This window comes from Lytechinus variegatus, chromosome 19, assembly GCF_018143015.1.
Source record: "Lytechinus variegatus isolate NC3 chromosome 19, Lvar_3.0, whole genome shotgun sequence".
Lineage (NCBI taxonomy): Eukaryota > Metazoa > Echinodermata > Echinoidea > Temnopleuroida > Toxopneustidae > Lytechinus > Lytechinus variegatus.
The window spans coordinates 9427643-9450157 of NC_054758.1; the positions used below are offsets into that span (position 1 = coordinate 9427643).

The 22515-nt window shown below is 35.7% G+C and overlaps 1 protein-coding gene across 1 annotated transcript in view; it reads right to left on the reverse strand.

The window, feature by feature from the left end:
* Nucleotides 1-21530, reverse strand: part of LOC121405893 (receptor-type tyrosine-protein phosphatase beta-like) — a 60075-nt gene extending 38545 nt beyond the window's left edge. Inside the window, exons 1-14 of the mRNA XM_041596885.1 lie at nt 21300-21530; nt 20632-20886; nt 19789-20043; nt 19013-19267; nt 18261-18515; nt 17476-17730; nt 15945-16199; nt 15194-15448; nt 14475-14729; nt 8531-8800; nt 6614-6886; nt 5574-5843; nt 4055-4351; nt 474-743 (exon numbers count right to left, since the gene is read on the reverse strand). Coding sequence (XP_041452819.1) covers nt 474-743; nt 4055-4351; nt 5574-5843; nt 6614-6886; nt 8531-8800; nt 14475-14729; nt 15194-15448; nt 15945-16199; nt 17476-17730; nt 18261-18515; nt 19013-19267; nt 19789-20043; nt 20632-20886; nt 21300-21516 — 3637 coding nt within the window. The 5' untranslated portion in view covers nt 21517-21530. The remainder of the gene's footprint in view (nt 1-473; nt 744-4054; nt 4352-5573; nt 5844-6613; nt 6887-8530; nt 8801-14474; nt 14730-15193; nt 15449-15944; nt 16200-17475; nt 17731-18260; nt 18516-19012; nt 19268-19788; nt 20044-20631; nt 20887-21299) is intronic.
* Between the last annotated feature and the right edge of the window lie 985 nt (nt 21531-22515).

Sequence of the window (22515 nt, forward strand, 5' to 3'; positions counted from 1 at the left end):
ACAATTGTAACAATTAGTTTTCTCCTCTACCTTCAAATGTGATAGGCTAATAGAAGGCAATAGTTCTTGGATAACAACTATATACATGTAATAATGATAAGCATCAATGGTGCAATATGGAAATCCAGTGAATTAAAGAAAATAACATGAAAACAATTGTCATCATAACCCCCCCCCCAAAAAAATAAAAATAATTCAGCGTGCAAAGAGTTAAAGACAAGTAGTTGCAGTAAACACTGTTTTCATTAGAAGTTTTTTGAAACCATGGTTAACGGTCACTATTTCATCCTACATGTAGATCTAAAACTCTGGTACAGTTACACTAAATGAACTTTGTGAAATCATGAGATCTAAGATTCAGCATCCTGAGCCCTGTTACCATGGCAGTCGTCATACTGGCAACGTTAGCATGGTTTTAACTCTCTACGAAAAGGGCCCTTGATTAGGAAATTCTGGGAACACTTGGTACTCACTTGCTGCGGTGATGGTGTCAGTAATAGCGTTATCTTTATCGCCACTGACACTTGTCACACTGATGTTATATTCTGCCCCAGCTTTTGGTACATTACAGGTTGCTTCAAAGGTGCCATTTGTTGCATTGCTTTGGTAGAGAGGGAAGTAAGTGGTGCCATCAGCACCACAGTCTACTTTGAAAAAATCTTCATATCCAAATGGATCTTCCCACTGTACAGCAATCTGTCTGGTTGTGATAGAGGTTGCTGTCAGGTTTACAGTGTTTGGATCTACAGAAACAGAAACAATTTCTGGTATCAAATACAAATGAATCTAATTGAATAAAAAATACTAATTCCTTTTTGAGAGAAAGATTTTTCATTTCGGATGTTCCATGTCTACCAAGGCCAGCAATGCTTTTCGGAATCTTTATCAACTTTGAAGAAAGCATAATCTATTTTCCCTCTCTCTACCTTTTACATGTATGTATTTTGCTAATTTATTTTCAACATATTTCTTTCTTTCTCTAAAATAAATTTTTTTAATGGCTACTTAAATGAAATTAGTCTTGACACTATTCAGGTCATAGTCAGCAAAAAAATTGTTTACTTCAATCATCAAATAAATCATTAAAACGATTATGAATTATGTCCAGCAACTATAATCATGATTTTAAGCAATTCTCAGAAGTGTAAGTCCTGATGTAATGAATTTTATCTCAAAAGCTGTTTTAGACAAAAAAAAGGGAAAAAAAATACAATGGCAACTGCTTTTACATGTTAAGACTATATCACATAAAACTTTATAGGGACTGCTAACCTCTCAACCAGGTTCAGTAAAGCATTGACATATTAACTCTTTGCCCGCCAAGTACACTATCGCCCCTGCGCCAAATTAATTTTGGGGTGCCGTATGCATTGTGTGCGAAATGTGACTTGAGTCGTCGTTGGCAGTCCGCTGTATGTGCCGCGAGTCGTCCGTGGCGGGCAAAGAGTTAAGATTGGTCTCAAATCGTGAATCTTATTAATTGATGCTGAAAAGAGGGTCAATCAAATGAAGGCTTTTTAATTGACTTTCCATACTCAACTCTTTGCCTGGTTTGTTCGACTAGAATCACATACAGCAGACTGCCAAGTTTGGCTCAAGTCAAATTCTATTAACAATACACACAGAGTGCATTAAGTCTATAGTTCATACACACATATATACACAATTGTAAAGTGTACATCACATTTTACTGTCTACACACAAAGTTTTTCTTTACAAGAAACCAATTGAAAGCTATCGTGAGCTGGATTAGCAGAGTCCATGCAAATCCCTTCTAAAAGATGCACCTTGAAATCAATGTGGTGCAGGAGTTATGTCTATGGTGGGCAAAGAGTTAAGATAGATTGGGCCCTGGTCATTCTGCCCTTTTCTAGAGGAACATTTACACATTACGTCAAACCCCCTTTGGAGAAAGACCACAGTTCAGATTGCAAACTTTGGTGTTTTACCCCAATTTTCATTTGAAACTCTCAATAACATTTCCAAGCCCCGATAAACCCTTCTTGGCCAGGTAATCCCTGTTGTCTCAATTTCACCTCCACAGGCCAGTAAATGAGCGTTGAGCCAAGGACGAAATGATAAACAACAGCTGTGCTATTACGTAAGACTTCTCTGCCTGTAGTAGGACCTTCGGAATGAAATTATTGTATTCGATATTTAATCACGTTTTCAAAGGCATATTGTATTCAGAAATCCAATGTTAGTTTCATTTTCAATTTCGAACGAAGAAAATCGAACCTCGAAATAAGGAAAGTAAGTAAATAAAATGGCGGCATGCTTTGCGCTCGGGCTGTTGTGTTATCTTTGGACCGAGGTCAAGAAACAGGTGTTTTGATACTTAAACTTGGGGCAGTGGGTTTGTCGTACTTGGAGAAGAAAATTGATTGAGGAAAATTGGGGTATAGTGTTCTCAAATGGAGGTTATTGTCATGCAGTAGCATACTACAGGACCTTTGAAGATAAATACCAGTTGTGGTAGCAATCTCAAAATGAGTTTGAACAGAATATAATGAAATTACCACTAAATGCGTAATTGCTGAGAAATGAGCAGAGTAAGCATGGAATTCCATTGAATTTTGGTGTCACACATATGTGCTAGTTATTGTTTTGTTATCATTTTGTATTAGTTATCATCAGAGTTATCGTTTTTCCACTAAGATTTTATAATTTCACAAAGATGAGTTGATTTCAATGTACCAGATCTAGATCTATGATAATATGGAGGCATTTAATCTTGATTTTACAAGCTTTTTCATGAATTGTTTGCTGCAATTACTTTATTTTACCTTTACCTTTAAGATTGTAGCTGCATTTTGTTCCTTAAAATTTTGTAGAACACTTGTTTGTTTAAAGCTGGTATCAGAAGTTACAATAAAGATAGACGTCATTGGAAAGTGTATATAATCAAGGTTTATTGTCACCATATCACAAAATCTATGCTGAAAAATGATCATGGTAAAGATCACTAACACATACACAAAATAGGACATCTAGGCCCAGTCTTACAAAGAGTTACGATTGATCTTATTAATCTCAAGTATGGAAAGCCAGCAATGTCAACATCTGAATTGCATGTTTGTTAAAATTATATTCTAGACACGACATATATTCATACATTCATAGTTTTATATAAAGAAAATGTGTGATTCTCTTTATTCACAAAGAACATTGTGCAAATTTCCTGAAGAAAAAAATAACGAAATTGATGGATTTTCATATACTTGAGATTGATTGGATCAATCGTAGCTCTTTGTAAGACAGGACCCTGGATTCGTGTACTATCGCTGCTTGGAAAAAGCCCCTCAACAGGCTTGGAATGCCATGCTTATACCTTGGTCACATTTGCTCTACGGCGAGTCGAAAACAGCCGTTTTAACATTTTTTGTACCAACTACATATAGGTGGTTTGAATTAAAATTAATGATAAGGCTGTTTTCGACTCGCCGTAGAGCAAATGTGACCAAGGTATAACTCTGTCAATTTCCCAGCAATTACACATCTTCTACAAGAATCATTGGAACACATCTTTGTTTTATTTATTCATACAAACACACGGGTGGTCATTCTACTGGATACTGTTCAAACTCATGTTTATTAAGGAGACCGCACACCTTACGATTGGTCTGTGACTCAATCTTGGAATAAAAAGTAGTAGAATTTGATGCTAATATTGAGACTTGGAATACATGTATCTTACTGCATAGTGTTCGAAATCATCGTATGAATACCTATGTTCAAATCGTTCTTCTTAGAATAAAAGAGAATTTAATACATGTATCTAATCGTAATGACGTCATAGCAGTCATACGAATGGCTACGATTTGAACCAAATTTGGCCTTTACTCCAAAATAAGGGCTTGCAATCTTTCAAAATGGTCTTATTAGAATTCTTTCAATTAATTTTTACCTCAAATAAAATGATACATGTATGCTCCATTCACATCTTCAGAAAATGAGCAAAATGCGATTTGCTCCAAAATCGGATCGCGAACAGTCATACGGTGTGTGGTGGCCTTTAGATTACTACCACACCTGGCATTTATGTTTAACTTACAAGTGTTGATTGTGATGGGCGATTCAGCACTGTTCTTTGCCTTTCCAAATGCATCACCACGTTCACCAATACTGACTGTAGTCACTGAAAGGGTGTAGTTTCCTCCAGGTGTCGGAAGCCTAGTACAGGATGCCTTCAGGACATCTGAGGGGTTGACTTCTGGTGGTGAAGGGTCTCCTCCATCTGGGCAAGTGACTTCATAGCGATCAAATTCACCAGTGACATTACTCCATGATGCAGTGATAGAATCTGTACTGATCGTGTCACTCTTTTCCATCAAATTGACTGATTCAGGTACTATAAAAAAAAATTAATAAGAAATGTATTTTTACAGTCTTATTTCCATTATTTGTTGAATGTGTTTATTGTATTAACCATGCACGTGGGCAAGATAGAATTTCACATATATTTTTCCTCAAATAATGATATTCAGAGAAGCATGTCCTAGAATCTGAATCAAGGCATCATTCAATTCTGTTGAAAGTCATCATCTTAACAAGAAATATCACTGAACGTGATTGAGGTAGTACATGTAGTTGAGATTTTCCTTTTTTTTTAATGACATTACTATGACAGTGAAAAAGACATAAGCCCGTCTCACACTGAGCAATCAAATGCAACACGATTTTTCAAGAAGTTGTATTTTGCATTGAATATGGGAGTTCGAAGAATTAAAATTATCTTCTTTAAAGTTTGGCATAATAGAAATAGTAAAATCATATTTTAACTTTGCGGCAAGCCCTGTGCTCCAAGTAAAGTCCAAATCGGCTTCAAATCACAGGCGATGACGACGACATTACGATTTTGAATTGAATTTGTTTTTATTCATTTAGGGGGGCTTGAACTGGACTGAATTTTGATTTCAGTAAGTCCTACCACTATTGAGAAATCTGATAAGTAAGATTTTAATAGTTGGAATGTCCATATCGAATGTTATCACAATTTCTTTGAAATTCCGATCGCAAAGAATTGCATAGTGTAAGCCCGCCTTTACTCAACACACAAAATATTGGGTTTGACTGTATTCACATCAAGACTAATGTGTGTTCTGTATGGGCATTCAGCAGAGACCCAGGGAAGTACGTTGATTTGCCATGTTAGCACAAATTGCCACCCGACATCCAAACCATACACCGATACACATGTAACCCTTCAAACTTTGTTTCACAGGGGTTAAGGTTAAACAAGAAATAACAATGATACTTAACAAAAGGAGCTAGGAGAGGGTGTTTGCAAATATTCCACTCCATGGGGAGAAATACACATATATTAATACTGAGGAGGCGTGATAGCTCAGTCGGTAGAGCGGTAATTTCAGATTCCAGTGACCCGGGATTCGATTCCCACTAAGTGCGCCTTCGTAAGGCATTACCAGTTCCCTCAGAGAGGATCTTAATCCTTGGTCCTCTGGTAGCTTGCTCACATGCATTCATGCATTCTAAGCAATCACCCGCTCCCCCCATAAAAAAATGGAGTTCTAAAATAAATATTGTAATAATAATAGTGAAAATATACTAACGTGCCACAAGATCGATGTATGCTGATGTGCTAGTGTTACCGCCATCTACTATACTATACACAGTCATCGTGTACGTATCGCCTGGTACAGTAAGATTCATGCAAGAAGCCGTGTAGGATTCCACGGAAGTGTTTCCAATGGTCGCAGGGGATGCATCACCACGGCTACAATTGATTCTGTAACTATCGACTCCACTATCTGGCTGTGGCCAATTAGCGCTCACTGATGTTGTTGTTGAATCTCCTTCTTCGAGGGCAACTGCAGCTGGCGCTAAAGAGAATATATAATGAAATTCTTTCTTAATGTCATGCAAAAAAAATGGTATATTGCTTTTATTCTCATTTCATAAATGCTAAAGTATTTTTAAAAATGTTTACCAAGAGGATGCAACTTTGAATAGTTTCATCGAGAAATCTTAAGATCTTCACTTGAGATCTTCAGTTTCCCTTGAAAAAGTCAATGGAATTTGTTTCTTTGCCCTCTTTGCCCAGTTTGTTCGACTAGCGTAACATACAGAGGATGTCAACTTCGACTCAAGTCACATTTCATTTAGTGTGCATCAATTCTATTGTAATACACTCACTCACACACAATAGTGATGAATGCCTCACATTGTTCACGTACACACAAAGCTCTTCTTTACTCTAACCAATCAAAAGTAATTGTGAGTTCATTTGCATAATCCGGGCAAAACCCCTGCTGAGGTTGCAACCGTAAATTAATGTGCCACAGGAGGGATCATGTCCTTGGCAGGCAAAGAGTTAATCATTCACTTAATATTACCCAACATAACTAGATTTTAAATCTGAATAGTTATAGCACAACAGTTTACAGAAGGCAATTTTTTTTGAGCTACTTTTCGTGAGCTACTGCATACATGTACTGTACATGTAAATCTGCAACATTGGATAAGCTATTAATAGTATTGTAGTGAATGATGATTTTTTTCCATGGTTCTTTTTTATTTTCCAGGGCTCTTCTGAGCATTTTGAGGGTGTAATCGCCCCTTGTAATTTTCCCCCCTGGTTTAAAGTACTTACAGGCATGAACTCTCACAGTGCTTTCAGCACTCTGTTTTCCGTAGCTACGGGCAACAACCGTGAGGGAGTATTCAAGTCCTGGGGTCGGCAAATCGACACAGTATGCTGTGAACTCTCCATCAGCCTCATCCACAGAACTAAATTCAGGAGCTGCGGTGCCATTAGAGCATGTGATAATAAAGGTATCCACCACACTGTCATTAGAGATCGTCCAGGTAGCAGAGATGGCGGTATTGTTAGACGGACCTTCGTTCAGGGCCACCGCATTGGGTACTAATTTGAAAAGGACAGAATAAACCAATAGCAAACATCAACGATAATACAAATCTGGTTTTATGGAGCGCAACACCGTCCAAACATATTCATGGTGCTAGCCCAACAACAGTTCTCTTCTATATAAACAAGATATGTAATGCAAAAATAATCTGCAAATCATTCTTACACCACTTAAGAGTTAGAAACATATGCTAAATTCAGACCGTGTTTATGCTTCCACTTTTCAGGCCAGAATCGTTTCCAAACGTGATTAGTCCAAAACACGGTTGCGTCCATGCTTACTTTCATTTAAACGCTGTTTCAAAACGCAGATCGTAAACTCACAAAAAGGTGCTTTTGTAAACGTCGTTTGACCAGAATCAGGCTTTCTGGGGAAGTATAAACAGAACCACGATCGTAAACGTGTTTAAATGACATCATTTGGTAAATGCTTCCGGTGAGACGAAAATCCGCAGGCAAATACAGTCGTATTGCTCCATGTTATCTCCACGTAGTTTCGAAAAAAGGCGCGCCCAATTTGACCTCGCTTTACGATGCGAAGCCAGCTGGAGATCATGATTTGCTCTGAAAAGTTAAGCATAAACAGCACTCCCAGAACCACGTTTACGATCAGCGTTTTGAATCGACGTTTGAAATCGCTGATTCTGTAGTGTCCTCGCAATGGAAGCATAAACACACCCTAGGAAAATAAAGTAATTACGATTATTTATTATTCATTCAGTCTCAGTTCTTGCAGCTACAGCACTATAATATTCAAACTTCTTCAATGTTTCTACTGGGTGCCTTCCTACTTCATTTTAATCTTTCTCACACCTTAGAAACATAAACACTGAATTTCTTTTGAGAATTTAGACATTTGACAGTTTAAATCAAATATTAGAGAAAAAAATTAATTGATTTTGGCCTCTTGTTGGGGTGGACTTGTACTTTAAAAAATGAAATTTTGCGAGATTGTAGACATTTGACAGCATACATGTACATACATGTACACTCTACCTGGAATATTAAAGAAAAAATATACCAGATTTTTCATTGGTTTTGGCCTCTTGTGACTCCTTGTGAAAATTTTGAAATAAAGGGTTAAAATGTTAGCTCTTATTTTGTGGATATGAAAGGCACATTTAATGTTTCATACATATACATTGTAATAATAGTATCCCAGGAATGGAGCAAGAACACTCTGAAACTTTGTGAGATTATGGATGACCATTTAGTTCAAATACAAGAAGAATGATAACATTTTAGAGCGGGGGTTTCGGATTCCGGCGACCCGGGTTTGATTCCCACCTGGGGCCCATTGCAGAAAGAGTTGCAATCAATCGCAACTCTAAAAATCATGCACAACTTGATTTTCAACCAATCAACAGCGCGCATTTGGGACTCGCGATTGATTTTTTGACTTGCGTTTAAACGCAACTCTTTCTTCAACGGGCCCCTGGTGCTATAGTAGTGCCTGTTGGTTAGCATTTATCCTCACTACCAAATCCCTCAGAGAGGACCTTGAGCCTTTGCTTTTGAATGTAAAAAAACTCATCACAATCAAAATCGAATTTTGGGATTTTATATTGGGTAACCTTTTGGAACCCTTATGAATATGGGGACAATGTTACCATCTACATGTATCTTTAAAAGACAACTTACAAGCAGTGATGGTGATGTTTGACACTGCACTGCGTTTGGTGTTACTGACTGTAGTCACAGACATGGTGTAGTTATCTCCAGCAGGAGAAAGACCAGTACAAGATGCTTCCAGGGTATCTGAGCGGTTGACTGTTGGTGGTGAAGGGTTTCCTCCATCTGAGCAAGTGACTTCATAGTAATCAAATTCACCACTGACATTACTCCATGATGCAACAATTGTATTGGTGGTGACTCGACCAACCTCTTCTTTCAAATTTACTGCTTCCGGTACTGCAAGAAAATGTAAAATTTTAAAAAGTAAAAAAAAATGAAATATAGGGAGGGTATAGAGTAAATAGATAAGTAATAATAAATACAATAATTATAATAATAATAGCAAATTTTTATAAAGCACTTTTCCCATAATGGCTCAAAGCGCGTTACAGCATATAATGATAATGAATAATTACATGAATAAAACTCTATGGGGGTTGTATTTCAGAATCTGGAATCTATCCATTCCTTCCAAAGTATTAATTAAGTTTTCATTCCACATTGACTTAGTCTTAAAATATACATACAACAATATATTTGTACTGTTACAAGATAAATACAAATTACAAGACGATACTTTTAACTAAGCTTTAATACAGCATTAAAAATATCATCCCTTTAAAAGTGCTCAATTATCAATTACCCATTTTCTATTTTTGTACAATTTTAATTTGATAATATATTAACTCTTGAATCTTATAGCAAATATGAAAATAAAATATGGTAAGTGAAAGAAAAAATTAACTTGTGAAATAGTTCAGCTCCATAAATCTATCTATTTAAGAACAGTTGAAGACATATGTGCATCAAATCGTACATGTATTAACGCAAAATCTACCGTTGTCAGAAGAAAACTTCAACACCTCAAAATTCAATGCATGAAAAGAATGAAAAAATTGCAAAAAATGGCAAAGAATACAGGTACATGTTCTTTTCAAAGCTGCTGCAATACAGAATGAAAAAAATGTGGTTACATATGCAAGAAAAATTCATAGTAAAGTCATAATCTATTGCATAGGCCTACATGTATATATAATCTACAACTGTAGAACCCTAAAACAGAAAACATTTCATAAGGTCAAGAAGAGATGTACATGTAATCCAAATACACCCTACTAAACTGTGTGGAGATAAATACAATGAAAATATGTGAAAATATGCTCCTCCCCAAAAAGGTTTTTTTTTAAATGTCACCAGCACCTGTAATCCAAATGCAAAATAACTGTGTTAGGATTGCTGCTTGAATGTTAATATGTATATGAAAATAGATTTGTCATTAAAAAGAGAAAAAAAAGGAGAGAACAATTCCCGACACCTGAATATATGAATTATCATAATCACTTACGCATTTCATGAAAGTAAGATAAAGCAATACACTTAAAGCTGTATGAAACATCAATGACAGAATGATGGTTTTGAGTTAAAGCATTCACTCATAATCAACTGTATAGCAGCAAAATGAGAACACATGTCCAATTATTGCATAAATGAATAAGTGTGTGCAATGCATCATGGGAAAATTAAAAAAAAAATTCATCCTGCGAATCACACCCATCATTGTTAAAGGTGAATATGAAAGCAAGGGAGCATTTCAGTAAACAATCTGAAGGAATTCATCAGTGACTTTAACAGGCATATACCGATCAGTGGTGTTTCACAAAGATTCAAATATGACTAGTTGCACTGAAATGTCTAGTTGCATGTGATCATGCAAAGATGATCCACACAACTGCGTATTGATCAATAAGTTTGCGTGTTGCATATCATGTACGTGTCAGCATTTAAGTGCGAAAGTCATACTTAAATCTCTGTGAAACACCCCCCCCCCCCCCCGATGTGAGGTTTCAGTAGATTCTACTTCACTTCTTAACCAGCCAAAGAACTGACTTCACATGACCTTCATTTCTTTATTTAAAAAGAATCCAAATTGGGAAGAAAAATAGGTATACATATATTAATTAGAATTGTGATGTTATTTTGGTGTGAATTAGAAAAAAGGCCATTTAATCTAGAAAAAAGAAGAAAGTGTTAAGTATTGCAGAGTAAACAAGACATGTGATAAAAAGAACAATACCACATACCGGGGGGGGGGGAGTACAATATATTGCTGTACACAAGCGTGACCCAAAAACGCATTTAAAGGGGTGTTTTTTCAGTTTTGGATGCGGTCTGCACATGGACTTGTTAAGGCTATCAAAAACACTGATTTTCAAGAAAAAGGGTGATTTTGAAAGACTGGTCAATGGTTAATCGTGGGGTCAAATGTATTTAGGGTATTTATTTTCCCCAAAGCTTTTTTTAAAGACTAGCCAAATGTGTTTAGGGTATTTTTTTCCCTCAAGCTTTTTCCCCTGAGGTTTTATTTTAGCGACAACTTGTTTAGGGGCCAAAATGTGTAAATAAAGCCAGCGAAAAACTTGTTTAAAGGGTTATTTTGCACACAAAGAAAAACTTGTTTAGGGGTGTTTGGAAATTCCTTGGTCATGCGTGTGTACAGTATTATATTTGACTCCCTCCCCCCAGACCACATACATGTAGTATCCTTGTCCCTTCATTAATCGTATGAATATAATGTACAAATTCAATTTCATACAAAGAAGTAATATTTGAAAGAAAACCACATACATGTAAGTGAATATAAAATGCAAATAATAACAATACATGTAGAAACACACAATAGGCATTCAAAATAGTTATTAAAAGTACAACCCAAAAACATTTTTTGAGGAAAAAAAAACAATTGTACAAAAATGCAATGAATCAAAGGGAGTAATCTGTCAATAATGGTAATGGAAAGACAACAAATAACTATATAAATAAGGTACAATACAATCAAGAAAAGTGTGTGTTAGCCATATAAATATACAACATGTGAATTTAATTCAAATATCATGGTATGGTTACAATTCAACAAATGGTGAAAGATCATAAAAAAAAATCATACCTTTACATGTATGTCCCCAAGAAAACCTGATAATACCTCAGTAAATGGACAGTAAGCTTCAACTTTATTTAACAACAGATCCAATAACCATGCTATGGAATAAAGCATCGTCTGGAATGTTCTGTTGTGTGGACTTAAAATACCATCCATTCCTTGTTTTTATTTGGAAATAAGTCATAATTGACTATTTTTGCCACACACTGTATGAAAAGTAGGGTAACAATTTTATTTATTACCAATTACATTTCATAGTAGGCTTGGTTAAAGCATGGAGGTATATTTCTTTCTATCTCCATAATGAAGGACAACAATGGCACATAAGGTTTTGTGTCAAATAATACACTCTAATTATAAATGCATGGCATATACATCTTTCAGTGAAATACATACACTGTGTCGTGATAATGGCCTGATAATTTAATTGAATTTACCAGGAATGATTGCACAAATAAATGAATTTAAACAGAAAATTAACTTACAATGCAAATATCACAGTAAATTTGCACACCACCAAATAACTTATACAGTACATGTTTGGGTAATAATGCAGTGAAATCTACATTGGGGTGTGGTATTGATGAACATACAAACATGTTATTACTACAGCATTGCAAAAATATATATATATGTATATGTATTGTTGAATATTGACCAGAAGTAAACTGAAACAGTCCATGGTGACATTGAAGTTAGAATTATATACAGTCTATCTGACAATCAAACTGTATCATATTGCACATATGCGTGACCACAGTATCCCACAATTCGGTCATGCAAGTTTTCAGTGAAAAAAATAAAAACTTGATGTAACAACTGTAAGTATATATTGAAATGTTTTATGTAACAACATAAGACTAAAACCATGGTGTAGTCAACATAAACATACATGTACTACAGGTATAAAAGTACAATGCAGTAAAATCACACATACAGTTTTTATGAAGTTCCTGTAGACTTATCGGTACCGTCACAAGAAAGTTGCACTAAAATAGATGTGATGGTACATGTAAAAATGAATGCCCCACATTGCTGTCTATGCATTGTGACCTCATATGTGCAAGTTAAATGGCAGATGTAAAAATGAGAACTTTACGTACATGCATGTTTAATACCGCAAATCCCAACTATGGAGACACTATGAGTAGAAGGTGCAATGACTCGTACTCCTGCCAATAATCGCAAAATGATAATATCCCTCACTAAACTGACTAAGTTTGCCAAGTAAAAAGGGAGGATAATTTTTTGCTAAATCGTGCAACAAGGTAGAAATAATGACACCAATAGGTCAAATTAAGTTGAATTACCAAGGTCGAACTACCACAGTGGAATAGCCATGGTTGAACCACAGTTGAATAGCCATGACTAAACCACAGTTAAATAGCCATGGTTGAACCAGTTAAATAGCCATGATTGAACCACAGTTGAATAGCCATGGTTGAACCACAGTTGAATAGCCATGGTTGAACCACAGTTGAATAGCCATGGTTAAACCACAGTTGAATAGCCATGGTTGAACCACAGTTGAATAGCCATGGTTGAACCACAGTTGAATAGCCATGGTTGAACCACAGTTGAATAGCCATGGTTGAACCACAGTTAAATAGCCATGGTTAAACCAGTTAAATAGCCATGATTGAACCACAGTTGAATAGCCATGGTTGAACCACAGTTAAATAGCCATGGTTGAACCACAGTTGAATAGCCACGGTTGGACCATAAATAACCACGTTTGAACCACAGTTAAATAACCATGGTTGAACCACAGTTGAATAGCCATGGTTGAACCACAGTTAAATAGCCATGGTTGAACCACAGTTGAATAGCCATGACTAAACCACAGTTAAATAGCCATGGTTAAACCAGTTAAATAGCCATGATTGAACCACAGTTGAATGGCCATGGTTGAACCACAGTTGAATAGCCATGACTAAACCACAGTTGAATAGCCATGGTTGAACCACTGTTGAATAGCCATGGTTAAACCACAGTAGAATAGCCATGTTTGAACCACAGTTGAATAGCCATGACTAAACCACAGTTGAATAGCCATGGTTGAACCACTGTTGAATAGCCATGACTAAACCACAGTTGAATAGCCATGGTTGAACCACTGTTGAATAGCCATGGTTAAACCACAGTAGAATAGCCATGATTGAACCACAGTTGAATAGCCATGGTTAAACCACAGTAGAATAGCCATGGTTGAACCACAGTTGAATAGCCATGGTTGAACCACAGTTGAATAGCCATGGTTGAACCACAGTTGAATGGCCATGGTTGAACTACAGTTGAATAGCCACGGTTGGACCATAAATAACCACGTTTGAACCACAGTTAAATAACCATGACTAAACCACAGTAGAATAGCCATGGCTGAACCACAGTTAAATAGCCATGGTTGAACCACAGTTAAATAGCCATGGTTGAACCACAGTTAAATAGCCATGGTTGAACCACAAATAACCAGTTAAATAACAATGGTTGAACCACAGTTTGATAGTCATGGCTGAACCACAGTTAAATAGCAGTGGTTGAACCACAGTTAAATAGCAGTGGTTGAACCACAGTTAAATAGCCATGATTGAACCACAGTTGAATAGCCATGGTTGAACCACAGTTGAATAGCCATAGTTGAATAGCCATGGTTGAACCACAGTCAAATATCCATGACTGAACAACAGTTGAATAGCCACAGTTGAACCACAGTTGAATAGCCATGGTTGAACCACAGTTAAATAACCATGGTTAAAAGGGTTGAACCACAGTTAAATAACCATGGTTAAAAGAGTTGAACCACAGTTAAACCACTGTAGAACCACATTTAAAACCATATTCAACAACCATAGTTGATGCAGATGAATAACCATAGTTGAAAAACCAGTTTAAACTAAAAAAAAAACGAGCAAATGTGGCAGGAGCTAATGCATGATTGCCATGTTCCCAAATAAATCTCTTCCATCTACTCACAAGCAGTAAGGACAATTGAAGCCGAGTTTCTCTGCGAGTTACTCAAACTCGTAACTGTCATCGAGTAATCAGCTCCTGGGGTATCTAGCCCCTCACATGAGGCAAGATACCCCATGCCTTGGACTGCGGCGATCGTCCCGTTGCCATTGCTGCACTGAATCTCAAATTCTTCCACGACGCCTCCAGGAAACTGCCATGTTGCACTCACAGAAGTTGTAGTAGAGTTACCAGGGTTAAGGACAACCTTTAGTGGTACTGTTGTTTGGTTGTGAAAGAAGTAATTCACATATTATGGAACTATACAAGTGAATAATCAAATCCTAAGAAAGTACAAGAAACGAAATGAATTTTAAGAACAAATTCTATCAATCTTAAATCCAAAGTAATCTAAAACTTCATTATTTTGCTTCAAAGAGGAAGCAACAATGATGATAAAAGAAATAACAATTGAGAATTTCTAATCAATCTTGATTAATATTGCTACAGAATATCGGAGGTTGGATCATCTAGTAAGAATACAGTAAAGATTTAATCAAGAGTTAAAGTACATTTACAACCCTGATTTCCAATTTTATATTTTTAAAGAATATCAATTTGAAACATCATTCCCACAATGAATCACATTCTACATGTATATTCTAATGTTGTTTCACCATGTAATCTTATGGTATTCTAGGTGTGATGCCAAGGAAGACATCTTGGGTTCTATGGACACTTACAAGCTGTGAGTACGATGCTTGCTGAGTTTCTCTGTCCGTTGCTAACACTCGTAACAATCATGGTGTAATTATCTCCTGGTGTATCAAGGTCTTCACATGAGGCAAGATATCCCATGCCTTCAACACTACTCATCATTTTAGTTCCATTGTTGCACTCAACTTCAAACTCATCTACTACACCTCCAGGAAACTCCCATGTTGCACTCACAGACGTTGTGGTAGAGTTACTGGCAACTAAGTTGACGCTTAGGGGTACTAGAAGTGAATATTGTATGGAGATAGTTTGATTGTCATTATTGTAAGGAATTGATGTGGGTTTTTTTACACTAAGAATGACAATTCGGTGCGGTTATGAATTGATCTATATTAGCATAATGTACATTCAGAATGATTGCTGAGTATGCTTGTAATGTACATTAATAAGAGAGAAAAGAGTTGTTTGAAAAGCAATCTTTGTTCTTACTCAATAAAAATCAACATACATTGTATGACATGAGTAATTCATGTTATTCCAAGATATTAGTAACAGAATGTGGAATATTGTAGACAAAATTAAGTTGTCTCATTTTCTTATACTTTTGTAGTCTCACAATCAAGATTTATAACAAGACAGAGAAAAAAACAATTGGTTTATGTGTAAAAAGTGATTTTGAACTACTGTTAGATGAATATATGTAGATGTATGATAGTGAACAGATGAGTTAAGGATGACTCAGTAATCATAGCAAAGTGTTCTCCTTGGATCACTTACAAGCTGTGAGTACGATGCTTGCTGAGTTTCTCTGTCCGTTGCTAACACTCGTAACAATCAAGGTGTAATTATCTCCTGGTGTATCAAGGTCTTCACATGAGGCAAGATATCCCATGCCTTCAACACTACTCATCATTTTAGTTCCATTGTTGCACTCAACTTCAAACTCATCTACTACACCTCCAGGAAACTCCCATGTTGCACTCACAGACGTTGTGGTAGAGTTACCGGCAACTAAGTTGACGCTTAGGGGTACTAGAAGTGAATATTGTATGGAGATAGTTTGATTGTCATTATTGTAAGGAATTGATGTGGGTTTTTTTACACTAAGAATGACAATTCGGTGCGGTTATGAATTGATCTATATTAGCATAATGTACATTCAGAATGATTGCTGAGTATGCTTGTAATGTACATTAATAAGAGAGAAAAGAGTTGTTTGAAAAGCAATCTTTGTTCTTACTCAATAAAAATCAACATACATTGTATGACATGAGTAATTCATGTTATTCCAAGATATTAGTAACAGAATGTGGAATATTGTAGACAAAATTAAGTTGTCTCATTTTCTTATACTTTTGTAGTCTCACAATCAAGATTTATAACAAGACAGAGAAAAAAACAATTGGTTTATGTGTAAAAAGTGATTTTGAACTACTGTTAGATGAATATATGTAGATGTATGATAGTGAACAGATGAGTTAAGGATGACTCAGTAATCATAGCAAAGTGTTCTCCTTGGATCACTTACAAGCTGTGAGTACGATGCTTGCTGAGTTTCTCTGTCCACTGCTAACACTTGTAACAATCATGGTGTAATTATCTCCTGGTGTATCAAGTTCTTCACATGAGGCAAGATATACCATGCCTTCAACACTACTCATCATTTTAGTTCCATTGTTGCACTCAACTTCAAACTCATCTACTACACCTCCAGGAAACTCCCATGTTGCACTCACAGACGTTGTGGTAGAGTTACCGGCAACTAAGTTGACGCTTAGTGGTACTAGAAGTGGATATTGTATGGAGATAGTTTGATTGTCAGTTATTGTGAGGAATTGATGAGATGGTTCTTTACACTAAGAATGAAAATTTAATATGGTTATGAATTGATTAAAATTAGCATAATGAATATTTAGGAGAATGATTTGGGGACAATTCTATTGTTTTTTAATAATTTCTGAGTTTGATTGTAATAAGAAAGTAAAGAGTCATTATTTGAAAATCAATCCTTATTCTTCCTCAATAAAAAGTGACGTACATTGTATGATATGAGTAATTCTCAATGTTTTTCAAAGATATTATTAAAATAATGTGGAGTACTATAGAGGAAATTAAGTTGCCCCTATTTTCTCATACTTTTGTAGTCTAATGATCAAGATTTATAGCAAGACAGAGAAAAAACAATTGGTTTATGTGTAAAAAATGATTTTGAACTACTGTTGGATGATTATGGAGATGTATGATAGTGAACAGATGAGTTAAGGATGACTCAGTAATCATAGCAAAGTGTTCTCCTTGGATCACTTACAAGCTGTGAGTACGATGCTTGCTGAGTTTCTCTGTCCATTGCTAACACTTGTAACAATCAAGGTGTAATTATCTCCTGGTGTATCAAGTTCTTCACATGAGGCAAGATATCCCATGCCTTCAACACTACTCATCATTTTAGTTCCATTGTTGCACTCAACTTCAAATTCATCTAATACACCTCCAGGAAACTCCCATGTTGCACTCACAGACGTTGTGGTAGAGTTACTGGCAACTAAGTTGACGCTTAGGGGTACTACAAGTAGATATTGTATGGAGATAGTTTGATTGTCAGTTATTGTGAGGAATTGATGAGATGGTTCTATACACTAAGAATGAAAATTTAATGTGGTTATGAATTGATTGAAATTAGCATAATGAATATTTAGGAAATTAATTTTGGAGACAATTCTATTTTTTAATGTTTGCTGAGTATGACTAATAAGAAAGACAAGTTATTGTTTGAAAAACAATCCTTGTTCTACCTGAATAAAAATTAACAGACATTGTATGATATGAATAATTCACAATGTTGGTCCAAAATATTAGTAATAGATCAGAATATGGAGTATTGTAGAGGAAATCACTTATTCCTCTATTCTAATATTTTTGTAGTCTAATAATCAAAATTTATAACGAGAGAGAGGGGAAACAAATGGTTTACATGTAAAAATGATTTTAAACTACTGTTGGATGAATATGTAGATGTATGATAGTGAACAGATGAATTTAGGATGATTGATATCTTCAGTAATCATAGCAAAGTGTTCTCCTTCGATCACTTACAAGCTGTGAGTACGATGCTTGCTGAGTTTCTCTGTCCGTTGCTAACACTCGTAACAATCATGGTGTAATTATCTCCTGGTGTATCAAGTTCTTCACATGAGGCAAGATATCCCATGCCTTCAACACTACTCATCATTTTAGTTCCATTGTTGCACTCAACTTCAAACTCATCTACCACACCTCCAGGAAACTCCCATGTTGCACTCACAGACGTTGTGGTAGAGTTACCGGCAACTAAGTTGACGCTTAAGGGTACTAAAAGTGGATATTGTATGGAGATATTTTTTCAGTTCTTTTGTAAGGAATCGATGAGATGGGTTTTTATTGAAATTAGCATAATGAATATTTAGGAGAATAATTTGGGGGACAATTCTATTATTTTTAATGATTGCTGAGTATGATTGTAATAAGAAAGAAAAGAGTTATTCTTTCAAAAATCAATCCTTATTCTTCCTCAATAAAAAGCGACATACATTGTATGATAAAAGTAATCCACAATGTTGTTCCAAGATATAAGTGATAGAATGTGGAGTACTGTAGAGGAAATTAAGCTGTCCCTATATTTTTATACTTTTGTGGTCTAATAATCAAGATTTATAACAAGATAGAGAGAGAAAACAATTGGTTTGTGTGTAAAATTGATTTTAAACTACTGCTGGATGAACATGGAGATGTATGATAGTGAACAGATGAGTTTAGGAAGACCTATAGCTTCAGTAATCATAGCAAAGCTTTTTCCTTCGATCACTTACAAGCTGTGAGTACGATGCTTGCTGAGTTTCTCTGTCCGTTGCTAACACTCGTAACAATCATGGTGTAATTATCTCCTGGTGTATCAAGTTCTTCACATGAGGCAAGATATACCATGCCTTCAACACTACTCATCATTTTAGTTCCATTGTTGCACTCAACTTCAAACTCATCTACTACACCTCCAGGAAACTCCCATGTTGCACTCACAGACGTTGTGGTAGAGTTACCGGCAACTAAGTTGACACTTAGGGGTACTAGAAGTATATATTGTATGGAGATAGTTTGTCAGTTATTGTGAGGAATTGATGAAATGGTTTTTACACTTAGAATGAAAAATAAATGCGGTATATGAATTGATTGACATTAGCATAATGTATATTTAGGAAAATAATTTGGGGACAATTCTATTGTTTTTAATGATTGCTGAGTATGATTATAATAAGAAAGTAAAGATTTGTTGTTTGAAAAGCAATCTTTGTTCTACCTCAACAAAAATCAACAGACATTGTATGAGATGTGTAATTCACAAAGTTGTTGCAAAATAATACTAATAGAATGTACAATAGAGTATTGTAGAAAAAATTAAGTTGTCCCAATTTTCTTGTACTTTTGTGGTCTAATAATAGAGATTTATAATATAGAGAGAAAAAAATTGGTTTATGTGTAAAAATGATTTTGAACTACTGTTGGATGAATATAGAGATGTATGATAATGAACAGATGAGTTAAGGATGACTCAGTAATCATAGCAAAGTGTTCTCCTTGGATCACTTACAAGCTGTGAGTACGATGCTTGCTGAGTTTCTCTGCCCGTTGCTAACACTCGTAACAATCATGGTGTAATTATCACCTGGTGTATCAAGTTCTTCACATGAGGCAAGATATCCCATGCCTTCAACACTACTCATCATTTTAGTTCCATTGTTGCACTCAACTTCAAACTCATCTACTACACCTCCAGGAAACTCCCATGTTGCACTCACAGACGTTGTGGTTGAGTTACCGGCAACTAAGTTGACACTTAGGGGTACTAGAAGCAGATATTGTAATGGAGATAGTTTGATTGTTGGTTATTGTGAATAATTGATGAGATGATTTTTACACTAACTTGAAATTAGAATTTCATGAAGTGGATATTGGATGGAGATAGTTTGATTGATGACAAGGTTTCTTACACTCAGTAAAAATGATGATTTAATGTGATTATTAATATTTTTTTTTTTTGGGGGGGGGGGTAGGATTACAATCCCCAAAAGATGCTCTCTTTCCAAGTAAACTCCTTGCACTTCCAAGATAAATCAACATTCTTCATAAGCATTTTCCTCACATTTCAAAATAATATCAGTGAATTTGTAGGGCATCGCAATAAAACGTCGAGTCTCTTTTGTGTTTTAACTGCTATTGTGTAATGTTACTTGCTTTTCTTTCATATATAACATTGTAAATATTAACCAAGATTTATATAAAAAGAAAGTAACAATGTTTGGTCAATATCTAATAATAATTTCATTGTACTGGTGGATGAATACATGTAGATGAATATTATGATGGAGAGATGACTTAAAGATGACTGATGTCTTCAGTAATCATAGCAAATTGTTCTCCTTGGATCACTTACAAGCTGTGAGTACGATGCTTGCTGAGTTTCTCTGTCCGTTGCTAACACTTGTAACAATCAAGGTGTAATTATCTCCTGGTGTATCGAGTTCTTCACATGAGGCAAGATATCCCATGCCTTCGACACTACTCATCATTTTAGTTCCATTGTTGCACTCAACTTCAAATTCATCGACTACACCTCCAGGAAACTCCCATGTTGCACTCACAGACGTTGTGGTAGAGTTACCAGCAACCAAGTTGACGCTTAGGGGTACTAGAAGAGGATATTGTAATGGAGATATTTTTATGGCAATTTAATGTCATCATCAATAAATGGTAAAAGTAATTCCTACTTTTGTTGATAATAAAGAAAACTGTGGTAGATCTACATGTCTGTAAATTTAACTAGACTGGAGAAGATAGATTTGTGGTTTTTTTTAAATGATGTTAACTAGATTTAAACAAAAACATATTGTGAGAATGTGATATCGAATCATTTTGAAGATAGGTCCTGAAAAAGTTGAATACTAGATGGGCATACTTTGTTACATTAGCAAACCTTGATACATATTTTGGTTTTTGTTTCCTAAGAGTGTACAAATAGTAATAAATGGGACACAATCAGAGCCATTGCTTATTAGAATAATCCATAAACGTTTGGTAATGTTTGATGTTTTGATCACTTACACGCAGTCAAGACAATGCTTGCAGAGTTTTCTCGCTCGTTGCTGACACTCGTGACAACCATGGTATAGTTATCACCGGGACTCCAGACACTGTCGCATCTAACCAGATAGCTCTCTTCAAGATCAGTTTCACCAACAAGCACTGTAGCATTACTCTCTGTACCATTGCTGCAGTCAACCTCAAAGAAATCAACCAACCCACCAGGGTAGGGCCACATGGCACTGACAGATGTCGTCAAAGAATCTCCCTCAGAGAGGTTTACGCTAAGAGGCACTAAATTGCAATTGAATGTACATTTACTAACATGTGGACACTGGTTACATTGACATTAAAACCCCTGCTTAAAGAAATAGACTGGTTAAAATTTTAAAAAGAAAATTGAGTCATCAAAGGTACTGGACAATCTGCAAAGGTAGGGCCACATGGCACCAACAAAAGTCCTCAATGACATCCTTGTAGTGAGTTGCACTGTAATCGAATACACTTTACATGGTACAAACTACTTAACTTGCAAAAGATTAAGGAAAAGAGTTGTGTGTAATTGAAGACATCCATCTGCTAGTAAGAGAGAGATATCAATTAGATTTAGACAAGCAGTCAAGATAAAATTTTCCTAGCAGGCAACCATATTTTTTTACAAGCAAGCCATTTTCAATTAACATAAAAGCAAACTGTTGGAGAAAAGAAAAATGTAAAAAAGAAAGACAACAATTTTGATATGAAATGAAAAGCATGTGCAAACAAAAGGATTAATTACTCATTTGGCAACACATGCACATGAAAAGTAGATCAAGCATGCAAGCACAAAACATTGATTCTCTGGCATTTCGGATAATATAGAGTATACATGTAATATGTAAAGTTCCTATCAAGCACTGTAAAATTCCTTGTTGCATTTACCAATTAGGGAAAGGATAATGAGGCAGCACATAAATTTTGAATGGAATCAGGCAACCTTGGTAAATTACATGTACGAGAAGGTACATGTATTGGCCATGCCATGTTCAAATTCACATGCACCAATGATAAGTACATGTACATGGAAAATTGAAGATGGAACTGAAAAGATAATTCTTTTATGTGGCCTGCATGTACAAAGAAAGCTGTTTCTTTAGAATGACAGTTATGGGGACATCTGAGAGAAGAAACATCATCACTCTTCTATGCAAACATAACCCAATGAAGAACATTCAAATGGGGAGATTTCTAAAATCGA